The following is a 17457-nucleotide window of genomic DNA, read 5'->3' on the forward strand; positions in this document are numbered from 1 at the left end:
TCTTGGAGATAAAAGGGAACGATGAGATCAGTGCCCTGAAAAACTTTGGGATCAGTGCCCACTTGGCCCGTGTCCCATGGGCACTGCCCAATTACTGATGTGTAGAATGCAATGGTAGAATTCGGCAAAGTTGTTATATAACTTGGCCACACTCTTAGTACTTGTATGCTATTGTATTGCCATGAGCAAGTTTCTCTACATTTCTGTTGTTCAATGATTCTTGATTAGAAAAACAAGCAGCTAGAGACATGAAGTATGTTTCTCTGGGGCTGAGGCCCCACTGGCCAATGCTAAACTCCTTAGGTCCTAAAGGTTGTGATGTCCCAAGGGCCAATGAAAGTTATTCTTTAATATTTGTTCAAATAGATAGTGCTGAGGTCTAGCTCCACAGTAGTAATTAAATCATTTTTCCAGAGCCTCCATACATTCCTTCCTGGAGAATAAAAGCACGTTTTGTTGAGGTAGAAAAAAAATTTTTTTAGTATTCCCAGATCTCCAGTGAGACCAAGTGGAATTTCAACAGACTTTATAAAAGAATAAAGAAGTTACTGGAGTCTGATGAGTAGGAAAATCTTTCATTTGAAAGATAAAATATTATAAAATATAATATATACTGGAATATAGATAGATATATTACTTTAACAGTGACCTTGTGGTGTTTGTGACACCACAGCACTAGAAAAACACTGCAATTGACACTCCATTTTGCAAACCACACCAACAATGGCCACACCTACGTAAGAAGGTCTCTTGTGAATATATGAGTTTTTCAACTAAATCTCTGGAGGATTTGTGTTATTTATTAATAGTTTTGAGGTCATAAGAGTTTAATTCTGCTCTAGAATGCCCAGTTTTAAAATAGCAGAGATACTGAATGCTAAATTTAGACAAAAAGATTCACGGTAATGAATTTTACTCACTGCCTGTTAATTCTTATTAGAGTAAATAGTGCTTACTCTTTATGAAAACACATTAAAAAAGGTTTTTTAATCCAATACTATAGTTTTAAAAGACCACTTTTAAAAAGGCAGAAATGCTTTCACATATTATCTCAATATAGTTATTATATATAGCTCAGGGGTGAGGGACAGGAGGGTCAGTGGCTTAATTCCAAGTCTAGAGATAGAAAAAGCATGGTCCACACAGAGATCAAGTTGCCTGCCCAGGTTCAGAGTCACTTGTGGAAGAATCGAGGGCTGAATTAGGTAGCCTGGGTGGCAACATGGTACAGTGCAGGATATGAATTTGGGTCAACCGACTCAAGTTCCATAAACCTCACTTTGCTTATCTAGGATGAGATGGATAATACTTTACATATCTCAAAAGATGTTCAGAGTAAAATCACATAACTGTATCATCATAAAAGAGTAAACAACCATAAATTATTCTGACTCATACTGAAGGCTCTTTCCTTTAAAAAAAAAAAACAACAACAAAAAACTGCTCATGGCAATCTTATTTGGTACTAACTGAGTGATCACTAAAGAGACACTTTTCGAGAATAAAATTTATTATTCCATCTTAACTTATATGTTTATTGACAAAAAACAATGCTCTATTTATACACTTAGCATTTTTAACACAAAGATAACTTTATTAAATATACAAATTTCACAGCATAGTCTTTATTTTTTTCCACTTAAAAGATGTGAACTGGGCAAAATAAACAAGTATCTTGTAAAGAGTATGAATCATTCAGCAATTTTAGGGCCAAGTTTGAATACACTTACTAAGAGTAAAATCTGGCTGTGTGGCTGCAGTGTTGAGAAAGAAGAACCCGATCTCTCTGGGATGTGATTTGTGAGCAAAGTATTGAATCAGGAGTCAGTAAACTTCTAGGTTAGGCAATATATAGCAGGTTGTTTAATTTTAGCCTTGGAAGTTCACCCACAAAACCGATTTAGGACATACCAAAATTCCATGTGGCATAGACCAGCTAATTGTTCACAAAAATTTGCACTCCACTCACATAACATGAGATGTCAGTGGGAGACAGCTGTCCAGCCAGGGGCAACATTTCTTCTGCCTGAATCCAGGTAGGGCCATGAGGCTAATTCCTACCTATGGAATAGGTGTGGAAGTTTTGTGGGTTACTTCTGGGCCAGGGCTTTAAATTTTTTAATTAATTTACTTATTTTTAGCAGTGCTTACTTCAATCCTTCTCTGCCTATTGGCTGGATCTAGAGAGTTCCAAAGTTCTAGGCAGGACCACAGATAGAGGGTGCCTGGGCTCCTGAGTCACTTCATGAAGAAGAGCTGCCCTGCCCACTGACCAGGCAAAATGCACTGGAGCATTCTGTGAATGAAAATAAACTTTTGCTATTACGCTACACTAAAATTGGGATTTCAGTTACTGTAGCAGCCATCTTTACCCTAAGCCATACACTCTATTTACAGAGCTGTTATGAAGAGTGAGGACATATAAAGTAACTCATTCTAATCAAACATTTTTAAAGTAAAAATAACTTTGTTCTTACAAAGAAACTGTTACCTTTGTCACAGTTCACTCCATGGAATCCAGGTGGGCAGATGCAGAAACCAGGAGTCACACAAAGTCCACCATTCATACACCGTGGGGTACAAAGGGCTTATAGGGAGAGAGAACCCTGATTAAGGCCAAATGGTATTTTGGAGCAGGACCATTTTGAAATGTCAATAATACAACAGGTCTACATTTTCAAGCTTTGTGGTTGACTCTAAAATGATTACTCTTCAGAGACACAAGTTTGCTATATTAATATTATTTTTGTGGTATAAATTAGGCTATTTTTCAATTTCTCAGCCAATTTCTTAGAGATGACTTTTGGATTGGTTCCATTTGAATACCTGAATAAATTTTCCCCAGAATCATTTGACTAAGATGTAGTCTTCTTAAAACTGTTAAATATGTTCAGTCTGCCCCATTTCCTTAATCTTCTAATTCCAAGATAAATGCAAAGAAGAAAAATAAGAAAATATTCTTTCTTACTTATTTTAAAATTATTTTTTAACTATCTCTCATAGGATATTCTTATTTCTTGAAGATGAAAAATATTTTGCTTACTCTAGTCAGATAAGCTCTTAGTATTTAAACATCTTATGATTAATATTCGTTTCCATGCTTATCTTTTTTCATATATTTTTAAAAATTAATTTCCCTGAAATTGATGTACTTGCTACACAAATTCTTTTCACCCACTTTTTTGCCTTGTAACATCATAAGTCAGATATATTATTCGTTGTGAATCAAGCTACTTTTAATTGGAATAATTTCAGATCAGTGGTGATACTAGCTTTTTAAACCCAACTTAAGTGGAGAAAAAAACCCTCAAAATTATCATAAGATTATGCCAAAGTACGGTGGCTGTATTTGTGAAGTGGTACGAGTTGGGGGAGATGGCCACGAATGGCCACAAAAAGTGGAGGCATTGTGCCAAAGTTTTCTGCCCCTGTGACCAGAAAAATAATTTCAGGTGTTAAAAATCCACATGGGGCTCCTGCATGACATCCATGTTCATTAGGAAGGGAGCAAGGGAAGTCGGCTCTGTGTCTTACCTTTCTCACAGTGAGGTCCGTGGAACCCATCAGGACACTCGCAGATACGTCTTTCATTACAAAAGCCTCCATTTCGGCACCCGCCTGGGCACTCAGCTTCACCAGAGAGAAACAAAGCTTATATGGACACCCTTGAAATCATGTTGGGTGAATCACAGCCAGCATGAGACAGTAGTGTTCATTTCTGTTCTAGCCCACCAATTAATCATAATTGATCAAATACCAGTACTTCCAACTCATTCCCTCGATATCACTTGGATTTCACTAAAGCTGCTGCAGAGTAAGATTTTGCCTCTCTTACTTCCAATAGTAGGGGGCTCATGGAAGAAGGTAAGGCAAATTTTATTCTGCCTTCATCTCCTCCGACGGATCTACTGTACCTTGTTAAATTCACACTGCAATTGAATGAATGGTATTGCCTTTCCCCTTTCAGAGGGTAAGATGACTTATAGGTGCATCTTTAGAGCACTGAAAGGCTCCAGAGCTTAAATTCTGAGCTAGAAAAGCTTGTATGCAGATGCGAGAGGAGCCTGGGCCTTTATGTTTAAATGGGCTTCTGGGGTGTGGTGGGGAGGTACTGAGTGAGGCCTTGACCTGGTAGGAATCACTGGCATGAGGTGGCACCCTGTCCTCCATGGATGTGAGCAGCATCAGGCTTTCGTTAGGGGTTATATTACTGTTGCCTTTGACAAGTGGGAAGTGATGGTAATGACAAGCCACCTTGCCGTGAGCAAACAGAGCAAGAAAGGGGGGGGAAATTCATGACGACAGGTAAGATATACTGGGACTCCCAACAACTGTGTTGGAGGAGTGGAGAGGGAGGAAGAAAAGGTGTTTTGAAAAGGTTCCTATTCCTAATATTAAAAGTGGGGTCAAAGTTAGAGAAAGTCTTTCTTAGTACTGTTGCTAAATCCTGTGCTTATCATCTCCTCCTTCCGTTGCTGTAGTTATACAGCCATCATCCAAAAAACCGTGTGTGTGTGTATGTGTGTATAGATATAAATATTTGGCCCAAGTCACACCTAAAGCCCTTACAACATGTCTTCTCTTGAATCACCATCAGTGCTTACCTTGCTGACATGTTTTAAAGAAGATAGCATTTTGAGGTGTCTGGAGAATGGTGTTGCCTTCAGAATTCATAACAATCACATTCACTTCAAATGCTGCCACCCCATCCTGTTTTCCAAGACATGGGAAACCAACTTGAACAACTAAAAGAAAACAAAGAGAAAGTATGGGGAAACAGTTAATCTAGTTGATTCTAGTTTTACAGAAATCTTGGGAAGACAGTCAAAGGACAAAGCAAAAATGTTCACATGTTGTGGATTTCCTTGTATCTCCACTGGAGTAGGAACTGTATTTTGAGCATTAAGTTGGGCATCATGTGAGGTGAAGAAAGAGTGAATGACTCTCATTAATTTTTACCTCATTAATATGGAATTGGGGATATTCTGTTCATAGTCTAAACTTGTACTATCTTAAATATTTTCCCTGGAAATTAAAGATGGAAACAAGAATCATAAAGTGGCTAATTATACATCAGTGTAGCATGGGAAGAAAAGACAAAAATAAGTAAAAAGTGGTTGATTGGGGGAAAAAACTTTGTGGCATCTTCATCAACCTCCATATAATCCAAAAAGGGCTAGAAATAAGCATTTCATATCTCCTAAATAAAGCCCGATGAGCAATACCCCACTGGTTTATGTTTACTATGTGTATGTGACAGTGACAAAATATCTTCTTTGAAAATATTTTATGACTCAGACTAGAGGCCAATCATTGGACTGAGTTAATGAAGTTAATATTTTATCAGGCTGTTTGTTAATAAGAAGTGTCCATATCTCAGGCATCTAGAAGAGAGTTTGATGTGATGAAATAATCTCATGAATAGGGTTATATCTAATAGTTTATGTTCCTAAAGAGAAGTTTCTCTTTCTTGTGAGTCTACACTTGGCTTGTGCAAGTGTTGACAATGAAGTCACAAAGCAGGGATTGGGAACTGAAGACATTGCTGTACAAAGAGGGAAGGAGGACACCCATTGTGGGATACCCACAAGTCACTGGGCGAAAATGGGGCAAATCAGACACAACCATTTGCTGAGAAGCTGATTATGTATATTTCCAACATCCACTAGGTTATGATAACATATCCACTGGGTAAGACTGATCTAGGAGATCCACCAGACTTGTTCTTCCTTGTGAATATAAAGAAATATTGCTAATGGGTATATTTTTTGCTTCATTTTATTTCTGCATGGCAGGTTATGGTTTCTGCCAAGCTTGTGCAGAAACCATATCAAGCTAAGACGAATCTTTTCCTTTTAGAGTGTCAATAAACTTTCTCCCTAGGTTTATAGGAATAAATGGGCTGGAAACTGGTCTGCCCTTTTCTGTAAAGCATTGCACACAAGCTGGTCATACAGTTTCCTAGTGTGCTTCTGGCAACCCAAAACTCCTCTTACAGCTCGGGCATTGTCAGTGTTCATTGCTATGCCATACTCAAAATTACATGGACTTCCATTTCCAGCTCCCCTGAAACTTGAGATTTTAACATTGCAAATCGTTACGATGAAAAAGGAACACGGATATTTTAACAGAAATAAAAAGAAAAAACAAAAAATTTGTGTCTAAAGTTCTAAAGTAAAATTGTCCCTATTGAAAACCTTGACTTAAGAAAATCCCATATATAAAAATGCCAATTTACAAAACATTTATGAATGGAGATTTCTACTTCAGAAAGTAGCAAAGGAATTGACAGGTAAGTTCCTTAAATTGTTTGTACTTATACTTTGTTCAGTTATAAAACTTTACTCTTCTTATGACTCTTTTACATGGACAGGTAGGCCAATAATTGCTTTGAGGCATAAAAAGATGGAAAAACCTGAACGGAGACTTAAAGATAGAACTTTTAGAATCTTCCTCACTGCACGCCATCATCCAAACTTTATTCTTTTCCAGGTATATCTTTTATCTGAACCACATTCAGCCTCTCTTTGCAGCCCACCTGATTCTTTTAAAAAGGCCCTTCAGTTGTATTTTGGCTTCCAGAATCTTGGTATGGAAGAGAAGATGCTTACCAGTAAACTCATTTTCATTTCTGCTTGCCAGCATTATCAAATTTCAAAACATACCTTGGATATTAAATATCAAAAACTGTCTTATTAAGTTTGTAGGAAATTTAGTTAAGAACAATTATTAGTTCTTCCACATCTTCAGATGTGCTAAAAGACCATTTACAAATCTGGTTAAATTATGACTACATGTTCACAAGCTCCCATTGTCAGTTGTCAGGGATGCTTCTAGAGGGTTTGGAGTGCTCATATAAAAGTGTGTGGTTTGCGGCCGGGTGCAGTGGCTCACCCCTGTAATCCCAGCACTTTGGGAGGCCAACGTGGGGTGCATCACTTGAGATCAGGAGTTGGAGACCAGCCTGGCCAACATGGTGAAACCTGTGTCTACTAAAAATAAAAAAATCGCCGGTATGTTGGCATACATCCATAATCCCAGCTATTGGGAGGCTGAGGCATGAGAATCACTTGAACCCAGGAGACAGAGGTTGCAGCGAGCCAAGATAGAGCCACTGCACTCCAGCCTGGGCAACAGAGCAAGACTCCATTAAAAAAAAAAAAAAAGGAAAGAAAGAACAGTGTGTGGTTTGCTAACATAACCTTTAAGTCAATTAAAGTAAGGACATGTTCACAGAGTTCCCAGGCCTGTGGTGATGCTAGAAGATACGGCTTTCCACTATCGCAGGGAACAAAAACGAGGTTGCAAAAGCTAATGAAAGTTTTAAAATAGAAAAACTGCAAGCAATTTTGGCAGATAACTAAAGATGCAGTATCTTCATTTTCTTAGTAAACTGAAAGAAATGATATCCCTAAAAATTATTTTACTAAAGTTATATTCAATTACTGTTATAACTGATATGAAATATTTTCCTTCTTACATTTTTTAAAGACCTAGTATACTCTAGGCTTACAATTTTTGCTAATTTTATTTGTGCATAATAATTCCAGCCCTCAAATTCAGCTTCAAGTTAAAAATGAACACATTAAAAATCCCATCAGCCCAGGTAGATAAGTTTTACCTGCACATTTCTACCTCTTTGGAAATAGAAGGCATGTAAGCACAGTTATGATCTGAACCCTATGGCAGAATGATTTGTAAAGAACTAGGAAATAAAGTTTAGAAATTAGGAGGTGCCTAGCTTATAATTTCAATGAATTACTATTTTTTTCACTGAGGATATCTTGTGCCAGATCAACAATTAACTTTTAATGTAAAAGAATAAATTACAGAAAGATGTGATAAACCAAACCATTACACTTGCCCACTCTTCAATTTTAAAATACAAAGTAAAAATTTTATTTCTTCTTGTGCAAACCCATTTGTCTTCCTTTCTGTTTATATAAACTTTACCTATAAGACCATTTAGGTAATAATATTTATAATTGAACACCTTTTTAAAGTTTTCAAAGAATTTTGCTTTAAAAAACCAAATCTGACTGTAGTTAGCTGCATCTCCAGTAATTGCCTTTTGTCAACCCTGTGCTCTGCCCAAACTATTTCTCTCAGTTCCCCAAATGTGTGGTGCACGTCCACAATTTCCTGCCTGCACACACAGGTGCTTGGAATGTTCTTGTGTTTTCTGTCCTACTGTCCTCCCACTCAACTTTCAAGGCCAAAATTAAATAGTACTTGCTTTCTTTAGCCTTTCCTAACACCCCTTGCCTGTATAATTACATTTATATATTTTACAAACACCTATATATTATTTCATTGTGGTGTAATGATTTAATTACAGTTTGCATTCTTTGCTAAGGATGAGAATTCTCAAAAACAAGAACTATATCTTGTTATTGTAATCTCGGCATCTAGCATATTATCTGTCACAAACTAGGTACCAACAGATGTGATATATGTTATGGTAGACACAACCATATATCTCATGTGCATAGGCACACACTTGCACTTCCACACATGCACATACCTGCACAAATACACAGAAACAGAAATTCACCATATACGGTGGGAGTTGTAGAGAATAAAATACTAGCAACAGCACTCAGAAAAACAGATGCACAGAGAAAAAGAGACATCAAAGGCAGAAAAAGCAGAGACTCTTTGCTTCCAAGGAATAACAGGAATGTGAAAGTCATGTACTTTTGCAACAATAGGCATATGAGTAAAGAGCCACTGTTCCCAAACGCTAGATGAAGTTAGGCTGGTTGTGAATTCCAGTGCAGAATAGGTTGTATAATCTAAACGAGGTGAATTAAAACAACTCAGAAAAACTAAAGCAGATTGAATATAACTCACAGCATTGAAGTACAGACTGATATGCCATTGATTGCACATCAACTAACTCTTCCACAGAAGAAAGCAGCAAATTTGTTCTGATTGCATACTGTTCCCACATACAGATGGGCATGGTGCTCAGATAGCCTCAGCCTCCAGTCAGTTGAGTCCCTGTCCTTACAACAAGGCAAGAGATGAGAAAGGCAGGCAAGAGCCCATCCTCCACACCATATGATCATGAACCGCTACATCACTAGAAATATACAACGTAAATATTCATCAGTCCTTCAAGCTGCCCTGCCAGCCATTCATTCTCTTACCAAATACTTAGCACAAACTCTGGGCTTCACATTCTGCTAAGAACTGGGGTCACCTATAAGAAGATGGTCTCTGCAGCATGGGCATCTATTTAATACAGTGTAGACATTGGATTCCTAAAAGTCCTAGTTGAGAAACACCACTGCTCTGTTGGTTTCATGGTCAGACAAAGAGAGTGTTCAAAGAGGCAAAGTCTTGGCTTCATGAAACTGTTTTTTGTTATACAACTCAGTAATTTTACTGAACCACCCTGCAGTTTGTATTTCCTGTTTTTGTTCTCTTCTGATGCCAGAAGGCAGGCACTTCATAACTGTTAAAGATCAAGAGTTTTCTTTTTTCATGTAGTGTTTAGGCATATAGGAGTCTGTGGGATAAAAGAACAGTTTAGCAGCTTGGGGGTATAAAATAGCCCTGTAGAATAATGAATGCTACCTGGATGCTTAAGAGCAAAGACACACTGATTTGGTTACTTTTTAATAATGCAAGGTACCTTCACTTCTCCTACTGGAGGGACTGAGCTAATGAGGCTAATGAGTAACTGCCCTGCAATGGTCTAAGGTTCCCATAAACTTCTTGCACCTGCATTTCTACAAACAAATCCTACATCTGCTTCTAAAAGACTGTGTGTGTAAGGGGGTGGTGGGGTGAGGGAGTTGTATATGCAGAGGATGTGTGTGTGTGTGCAAGTCCGTGTGCACACATGGACACATGTGTACATATCTCCTGGTTCCCAAAGAAGGCTTGTTGTTTTTAGTTTCAGGTTGACCAAAGTGTTACCCACTTTTCCCTCTACATTTATTATTTATAAAGAACCCAAAGTATTAGAAAATTATGTTCTATCTAAACATGATCTATTAAAATATCCTCACATCATATGTTCAAAATCTTATGTGTCAATTTCCTAAGAAGTAGAATTTCAGTAATTTTTTTTTTTTTTAACTAGACACAAAAAGTGAAAAAAGCACTTAGGATACAAGCATTAAATTAGAAATTCAAAGACGCAAGATTTACCAGAAGCTGAGCAGGTAGGTATAACTGGGAATTAATGTATTTTTAATGGGCCATGATGAGCTTATATTCCTTTATTAATCAGAAAAAATATATAAAATAGAAATTGAGAGATGTTATGTACTTATTTTATTCTGACTGCTTCTAAAACAAAACAAAAGAGCAAGAAGAATTTTATAGAAAATTATCTTTAGCCAGGTGCTGGCTCATGCCTGTAATCCCAACACTTTGGGAGGCCAAGGCAGGCAGATCACTTGAGGTCAGGAGTTCGAGACAGACCCTGGCAACATGGTGAAACCCAGTCTCTACTAAAAATACAAAAATCAGCCAGGCATGGTGGCGTGTTCCTGTAATCCCAGCTACTCAGGAGGCTGAGGCAGAAGAATCACTTGAACTCAGGAGGTGGAGGTTGCGGTGAGCTGAGACCCACACCACTGCACTCAAGCCTGGGTGACAGAGGGGCACTCTGTCTCAAAAAAAAAAAAAAAAAAGAAAAGAAAAGAAAATTATTTTCGACTAAAAAGGAACACCATGTGACATGACATGAGATTGAGTGATTACCGTATTCCAAGAATTTGGTGGCTGGAGTGCCTTTGTTTTCTCCACAAAGTAATAAAGCCCTACCAATGCCATCTGAGTGGAATCAGCGTATCCAGATCTCTGGAATAGATACTCATGTCCTTGGGGCTACACATCTCAGGTGAATAAATCTTCACCCAGAACCCAAACACATCTAGGTCAGAAACAGATCCTCTAGGGGGGCTGTTGGTCACACCTGCAGCACTGTGATGATCAAAGAGAAACTGAAGTTATACTCCTCCTGTCTACACCCATGATGGCACTTAGATTGGGAAATTAGAGAAACTCTGTTTATTTAGTCTCCCACTCTTATGGCAGTGGAATGCAACAAGGAAGATCCACTGGAAGTGGCAGATAACTGTAATCTGAAAATGCCCATTGTAAAAGTACCTGATCTTCTGATTACTTTAGAGACTTAAATTAGTTCTGAATGGGATTTGTATTAGTCATCTGACAAAATTTATTTTCATGTTCCTCTAGAAGAATAAGACTAAATTTTTTTTAAAAAGAGAGAGTATGCCATTGATGATTTTAAAACACTATAAACTACAACTATCACAATAGTAAAATAAAGAGTAATCTCTAAACATACCCTATGTGTAGAAAAACTTAACGTGAAGTAAACAGTATATCTTGAATCAATTCAACTTCTCATGTCAGAAAAGTTAATGACTCAAAAATAATTCAGTTTAGAGCCTATTTCATAATCCAAAAATAAATTTTTATAAAATGCTAGATGCATATGTAAGTTATCACTTAACTGCTTTCTGAAATAGGAATTAGTACCAAAACATACATGCAGTGCAAAAAATTGCAAAGGAAAAGATAGGTTTGACCACATAGGATTTTAAAGCCTCTGCATATTCTCCTCCAAAATAACATAAAATATAAATGTTAAATTGAAAAATATGCAATAAGTGGTAAATATACCTAATATACAACAAGCTTTGCAGATCAGTAGGAAGAACACTATTATCTCAATATAAAAATGAGCATGGTACACATTTTTCATGCTTTAATAGATACAAGAAAATTTTTTTTTCCTTAATAGGAATAAAAAATACCAAAAGAAGACTGTGATAAATGACTTTTTACTTTTTCTTTCTTTTATCTTTTTTGAGACTGACTTTTTTTTTTTTTTTTTTTTTTTTTTTTTTTTTTTTGCTCTGTTGCCCGGGCTGGAGTGCCTTGGTATGATCATATCTCACTCCCCAGCTCAAACAACCCTCCTGCCTCAGCCTCTTGAGTGTCTGGGACTATGGGCATGTGCCATCATACCTGGCTAATTTTTTTTTTTTTTTTTTTTTTTTTTTTTGCGCTCGCTGTGTCTCCCAGGCTGGAGTGCAGTGGCATGATCTCGGCTCACTGCAAGCTCCGCCTCCCGGGTTCATGCCATTCTCCCGCCTCAGCCTCCCGAGTAGCTGAGACTACAGGCGCCCGCCACCACGCCCGGCTAGTTTTTTGTATTTTTAGTAGAGACGGGGTTTCACCGCGTTAGCCAGGATAGTCTCGATCTCCTGACCTCGTGATCCACCCGCCTCGGCCTCCCAAAGTGCTGGGATTACAGGCTTGAGCCACCGCGCCCGGCCATACCTGGTTAATTTTTAAAATTTTTTGTAGAGACAGAGTCTCACTATGTTGCCCAGGCTGGTCTTGAATTCCTGGGCACAAGCAAGCCTCCTCCCTCAGCCCCCGAAAGTGTTGGGATTATAGGTGTGAGTCACCACACCCGGCCCGACTTTTTACTTTATTAGCCACTGAAGTAGTTAATGTGATCAATAACCTATGTTGATGAGATTACAGTAAGCCAAGCATTCTCCCTATTGCTTAACCAGGGTAAAAACAGGTATGATAACCTTTATGGAAAGTAATTTGGCATTTTGGCAATTTGTTTTAAGAATCTTTAAAAAGCTCATAGTTCCTATCCTTTGACACAATAATTCAACTTTTAGGAATCAATTTTAACAAAATAATGAGATAAGCACCAGGATTTTGGTATGCACATTAACCCAACAATTACTTTCTGAATACCTGCTCTGTGCTGGGCCCTGGGGTGGAGCCACAGTGAACAAAAATTAGGGCTCCTATGTGCATGGAAGTTACCATCCATTAGTTTAAAAAAATTGTGATATTTCTATATTCAAACTCTAAAAACAATGTCATTAACAAGTAATAAGGGAATGGGTATACAAATTATGGTATATCCATAAAATAGAATATTGTAAGATCATTAAAAACAACTTTTGAAAAAATCCATAATGACATAGGAAATGGTTATGTTAAAAGGTTAAAAGCAAAAACAAAAAATCATGATGCAAAACCAAATATGTATTATCGCAAGTATGTAAAAATTCAGAGAAAAAAGATTAGAAGGAACTACATTAGGATGTTAACACAAGGTGACTTGTGATCTCTACATATTTCTAAAAGTCAGAAATTCTGGGCTCTAGTCTCAACTCTACTGCTTATTACTATCCTAATATTTGACTTTGGGCAAGCCAGTCAAATCTCCTAAGTCTTAATTTTTTAATTTAGAAAATGGAGCTGCAATTCTGGATTTGACTCACTGCTAGTATTCAAATTAGATAGCGCAACAGTGGGTCTCCTGTAAGCTGAAAAGTTTGAAACAAATATCACATACTATTATTTTCTTAGCAAAGAAGGATGATTAGACTAGAAATGTTGAATGCCTTTCTCCCATTTTTCCACGTCTCCTCTCTCCTTCAAATTCTAATTGAATACAATGCTAACTTTTGGGGAATTTTCTTGACTTACCCCATCTGCCCTCCAATCACTTACTTTGTATCTTTGCCACATTTTTGTGTATCTCATTAATCCATACATTGGCCAAATATATCTCACTAGATGTGTTTATTTCTTCTTCTTTTTTTCTTTAAAAATGTCTTGAATCATTTATGAACTTAGTGTGGGCTGGGCTGGGGCTATTCTAAATTTTTAGAAAATTATATAACCATAATTTCTTCACTCCCATCTTAATCCTTTGCCCACAGAATAACAACTGAACTGTCCTAAAATCAACAGATCTCTTTAGGAAAACATCTCATAACCTCTCTGATGGTAGGACATTTGCATCTTAAATATTCTCATCATCATTACATTTTAAGTGTAAACCTTGCTTCAGGCAAAGACCACCCACCTGATGCCTTGTGAGGCACTGTTCCCAGCAGAGGGACATTGACGGTTGGATCTGCCATGATGCCTTTATCCAGGGAGCGCAAGGACAGGAATTCATAGAAGTATTCTGCCTACAGAAAAAGGCACTGACAGTTAGTAACATGGAAACCACAGAGAGGGAGAAGGCACCACTGAATTCATTGTCCATATGATGGGGCAGAGATAATTTTCATTACAGGAACTCTGGAGCACACGGCATCCAAGATACTGGGTAGGCACAACGCACCCTTCTGTGTTAGACTCTGGAGAGAAGTGATCTTTAAAAACATTAAAAATAGTCACAATAGTCAGTCTGTTTTTTGGGGTTTTTGTTTGTTTGTTTGTTTTTTGAGACAGAGTCTTGCTCTGTTGCCCAGGCTGGAGTGCAGTGGTGCAGTCTCAGCTCACTGCAACCTCTGCCTCCCAGGTTCAAGCGAGTCTCCTGCCTCAGCCTCCTGAGTAGCTGGGATTACAGGCATACGCCACCACGCCCGGCTAATTTTTGTATTTTTAGTAGAGATTGGGTTTCACCATGTTGCCAGGGTCTGTCTCGAACTCCTGACCTCAAGTGATCTGCCTGCCTTGGCCTCCCAAAGTGCTGGGATTACAGGTGTTAGCTACCATGTCCGCCCAGTAAACTTTTAACTTAAATGATATTAATTGCTGTCTTTATAAAAGAATGAGAAAACAGATTCTCTTAGGGAAATAAGTGATGTCAAACCAGTTATTGACTAAAGTCCATCTCAGCTATTTTAGCTATTCTTTAATACTCCTAATTCTAAGTTCTAAAGTGAGTCTTTTAATCAGAATTTGGAGAGTTGTAATGAAGTCCCAAATTTCATGATATTGCTGTTAACATTTATTTTTTACTCTCATTCCCTTTGAAATATTTGTATTTAATGTCTCAATTTATTATGGAGAGAAAAGCCAAAAAATGCAAAAACCACCATCACAATAAGATAACAAGCCATAAACCTTTACATTGTAAACATGTTCATTTACCCACTAAGTCTAGTTGAGAAAATGATTCCTGCTACTCAAATGGCCATGAATATTGAAAGTAATGATGCATAATCTCACTATAGAGCTTTAATGCTTAATGGATTCCCAACTGGATTATTAAAAGGGTTTGTGAAGGCCAGGCTTGGCAGCTCATGCCTATAATCCCAGCACTTTGGGAGGCTGAGGCAGGTGGATCACTTGAGGTCAGGAGTTCGAGATCAGCCTGGCCAACATGGTGAAACCCCATCTCTACTAAAAATACAAAAATTAGCTGGGCGTGGTGGTGGGTGCCTGTAGTCCCAGCTACTTGGGAGGCTGAGGCAGGAGAATTGCTTGAACCCAGGAGGTGGAGGCTGCAGTGGGCCAAGATAGCACCACTGCGCTCCAGCCTGGGCAACAGAGCAAGACTCTGTCTCAAAAAAAAAAAAAAAAAAAAAAAAAAGTGAAAGAGAGGCATTACTAGAGATGCTATAGACATTTAAGCAAGAAAACATATTGCTGTCAATGTTACACCAATAAATTCAATGACTTTGATAAAATGAACTCCTTGAGAAACACAAATGAACAAATCTGACAAGAAATAGAAAGTTTGAATAGCCTTATGTCTGCTAAGGAAATTATATTCAAAATTGTAAACCCCTCCAACAAGAAAAATTCCAGGGTCAAATGGCTTCCCTGGTAAATTCTCACAAACATTAAGGAAGAAATAATGCCAACATTACACAAATTTATAAGCATTAGAGATTGTTATTATTATTATCAATATTGTTTTCATAAGTCTCCTCCCTCAGTTATCAGCTTCCAGCTTGAACCTGGGAGGCAGAGGTTGTCACGAGCTGAGAACATGCCACTGCACTCCAGCCTGGGTGACAGAGTGAGACTCTGTTCCAAAAAAAAAGAAGGGGGCGGGTTGTGATGGTAACAATATGTTCTTGCTTGGAAATAAAGAACAATCAATAAATAGCACCAATGCTAACATGAGAGTTAGGTAAGTTGAATGGTTCTGCAGTTACTTGTAGAGACATCCAGAATTACATTAATTTAATGTAATGAATTTAATTAATTAATTAATTTTTTGCATTCTATCCATTCAGTTCCACACCCAGGACTACATTAATGTAATTAATTAAATATATTAATTAATTTTTGCATTCTATCCATTAATTAAAGAAATTACATTAACATGAACCAGAAGGAGGTTAAAAAAGAATATGACCCTATAAGCAATATAAAATTTACTTTACAACATGAAGATATTAAGAGATACATGGTAGACATTCAAACAATTTGCTCTTTTAAATCACAGTATCACATGCAGCAGGCATTAAGGACTTCATATGAGGATAATAATGCCAAGGGGTAGTCTCAGATCCTGTGGGAACTTGCCTATACTTGAAGTGAATTGAGAAATACTTCCTGGTTTCACTAGGCCGAAAGGAGCACCTTCATGGACCAAATTCCCACTGCATCCCCTCCTGTGAGTTGTGGTCAAGGTTCCAGAACACCACTGTGAACAGTTCCCTAGGTGGGTAACAACATTGTGTAAATTAATTTATAAAATTGATTCACTAGGATGGCCCTCAGAATAAAGGGTCATAAGGCAGAAAATTCTTCCCCTGTTTAAGGGAAGGCAGAGGTTTATAAGAAGTCTGATGAAGGGAGTGTTGTCACGAAAGGTGATTCAATTTGGAATGAATTCCTTTGAAAGAGAGAACAGTATGCCTCTCCCTGCAGGAAAAACCAATGACTATTAAAAGTGGATTCGTTTTCATGAATCCAGGTGTTTTAAATGACTTCTACCACCTGCACTTCCCTCTACACTTTACTAGATAATAAGTATCATTTAACACATTGTTCTAAAATGTATTTTATTTGGCACTATGAAAGGATTAGTGATAGATGCCTTTATAATGAATAACATTTGAATTATTTATATTACTAAGTACAGTAACAACAATCACACAATAAACATGGGTGTAACGCACACCATGTGCCAAAACATTCTAAACACTTTATTAACAGTACATATAATGTTGGAAAAGAACTGAATGGATAGAATGCAAAAACTTTGAAATGAAAAGGTCAAATACCATATAAGTTATCATTTACTACCCCATAATTATATCTTTGAGCTTTGTCACATTATAAATTAAATAAACCTTCCTATGTGTGATATATTTTAAAATTACATTTGTAAAACTATACTTTTAATAAATATAATTTAACTAAAAATAAACTTTTAATAGAAACTAGACACCCAGATTAAAACAATGATTGTGTAGAATTGATGGTGATTTTTTTCCTTTTCTCTCTTTTTCAGATTTTCTATATGTGAATTTATATCTTTTAGTGAAATAAGTGCATTTATTTTAAAAAACAGCATTAATCATGTACCCTCCTTTCAGTTATGTGGGTGATGATTCTTTTTCCATAATTCTCTGATCATAGATAAAATATTCTTCTTGAACATCTATTTAACATGGCTGTGTTTATACAACAATTTTATTTAAATCTCTTGCACGTCTCCTTGAAAGTGTGCTTCAA

General features: G+C 37.2%; 1 protein-coding gene across 2 annotated transcripts in view; it reads right to left on the reverse strand.

The window, feature by feature from the left end:
* WIF1 (WNT inhibitory factor 1) overlaps nucleotides 1-17457 on the reverse strand; it is a 72309-nt gene that overhangs the window by 13833 nt on the left and 41019 nt on the right. For both annotated transcript variants that reach the window (NM_001260671.1, XM_028828786.2), the window contains 4 exon segments: nucleotides 2492-2587; nucleotides 3535-3630; nucleotides 4605-4745; nucleotides 13895-14003. In NM_001260671.1, the coding sequence (NP_001247600.1) occupies nucleotides 2492-2587; nucleotides 3535-3630; nucleotides 4605-4745; nucleotides 13895-14003 (442 nt within the window).

The sequence above is a fragment of the Macaca mulatta genome, chromosome 11 (genome assembly GCF_049350105.2).
Source record: "Macaca mulatta isolate MMU2019108-1 chromosome 11, T2T-MMU8v2.0, whole genome shotgun sequence".
NCBI classification, from domain to species: domain Eukaryota; kingdom Metazoa; phylum Chordata; class Mammalia; order Primates; family Cercopithecidae; genus Macaca; species Macaca mulatta.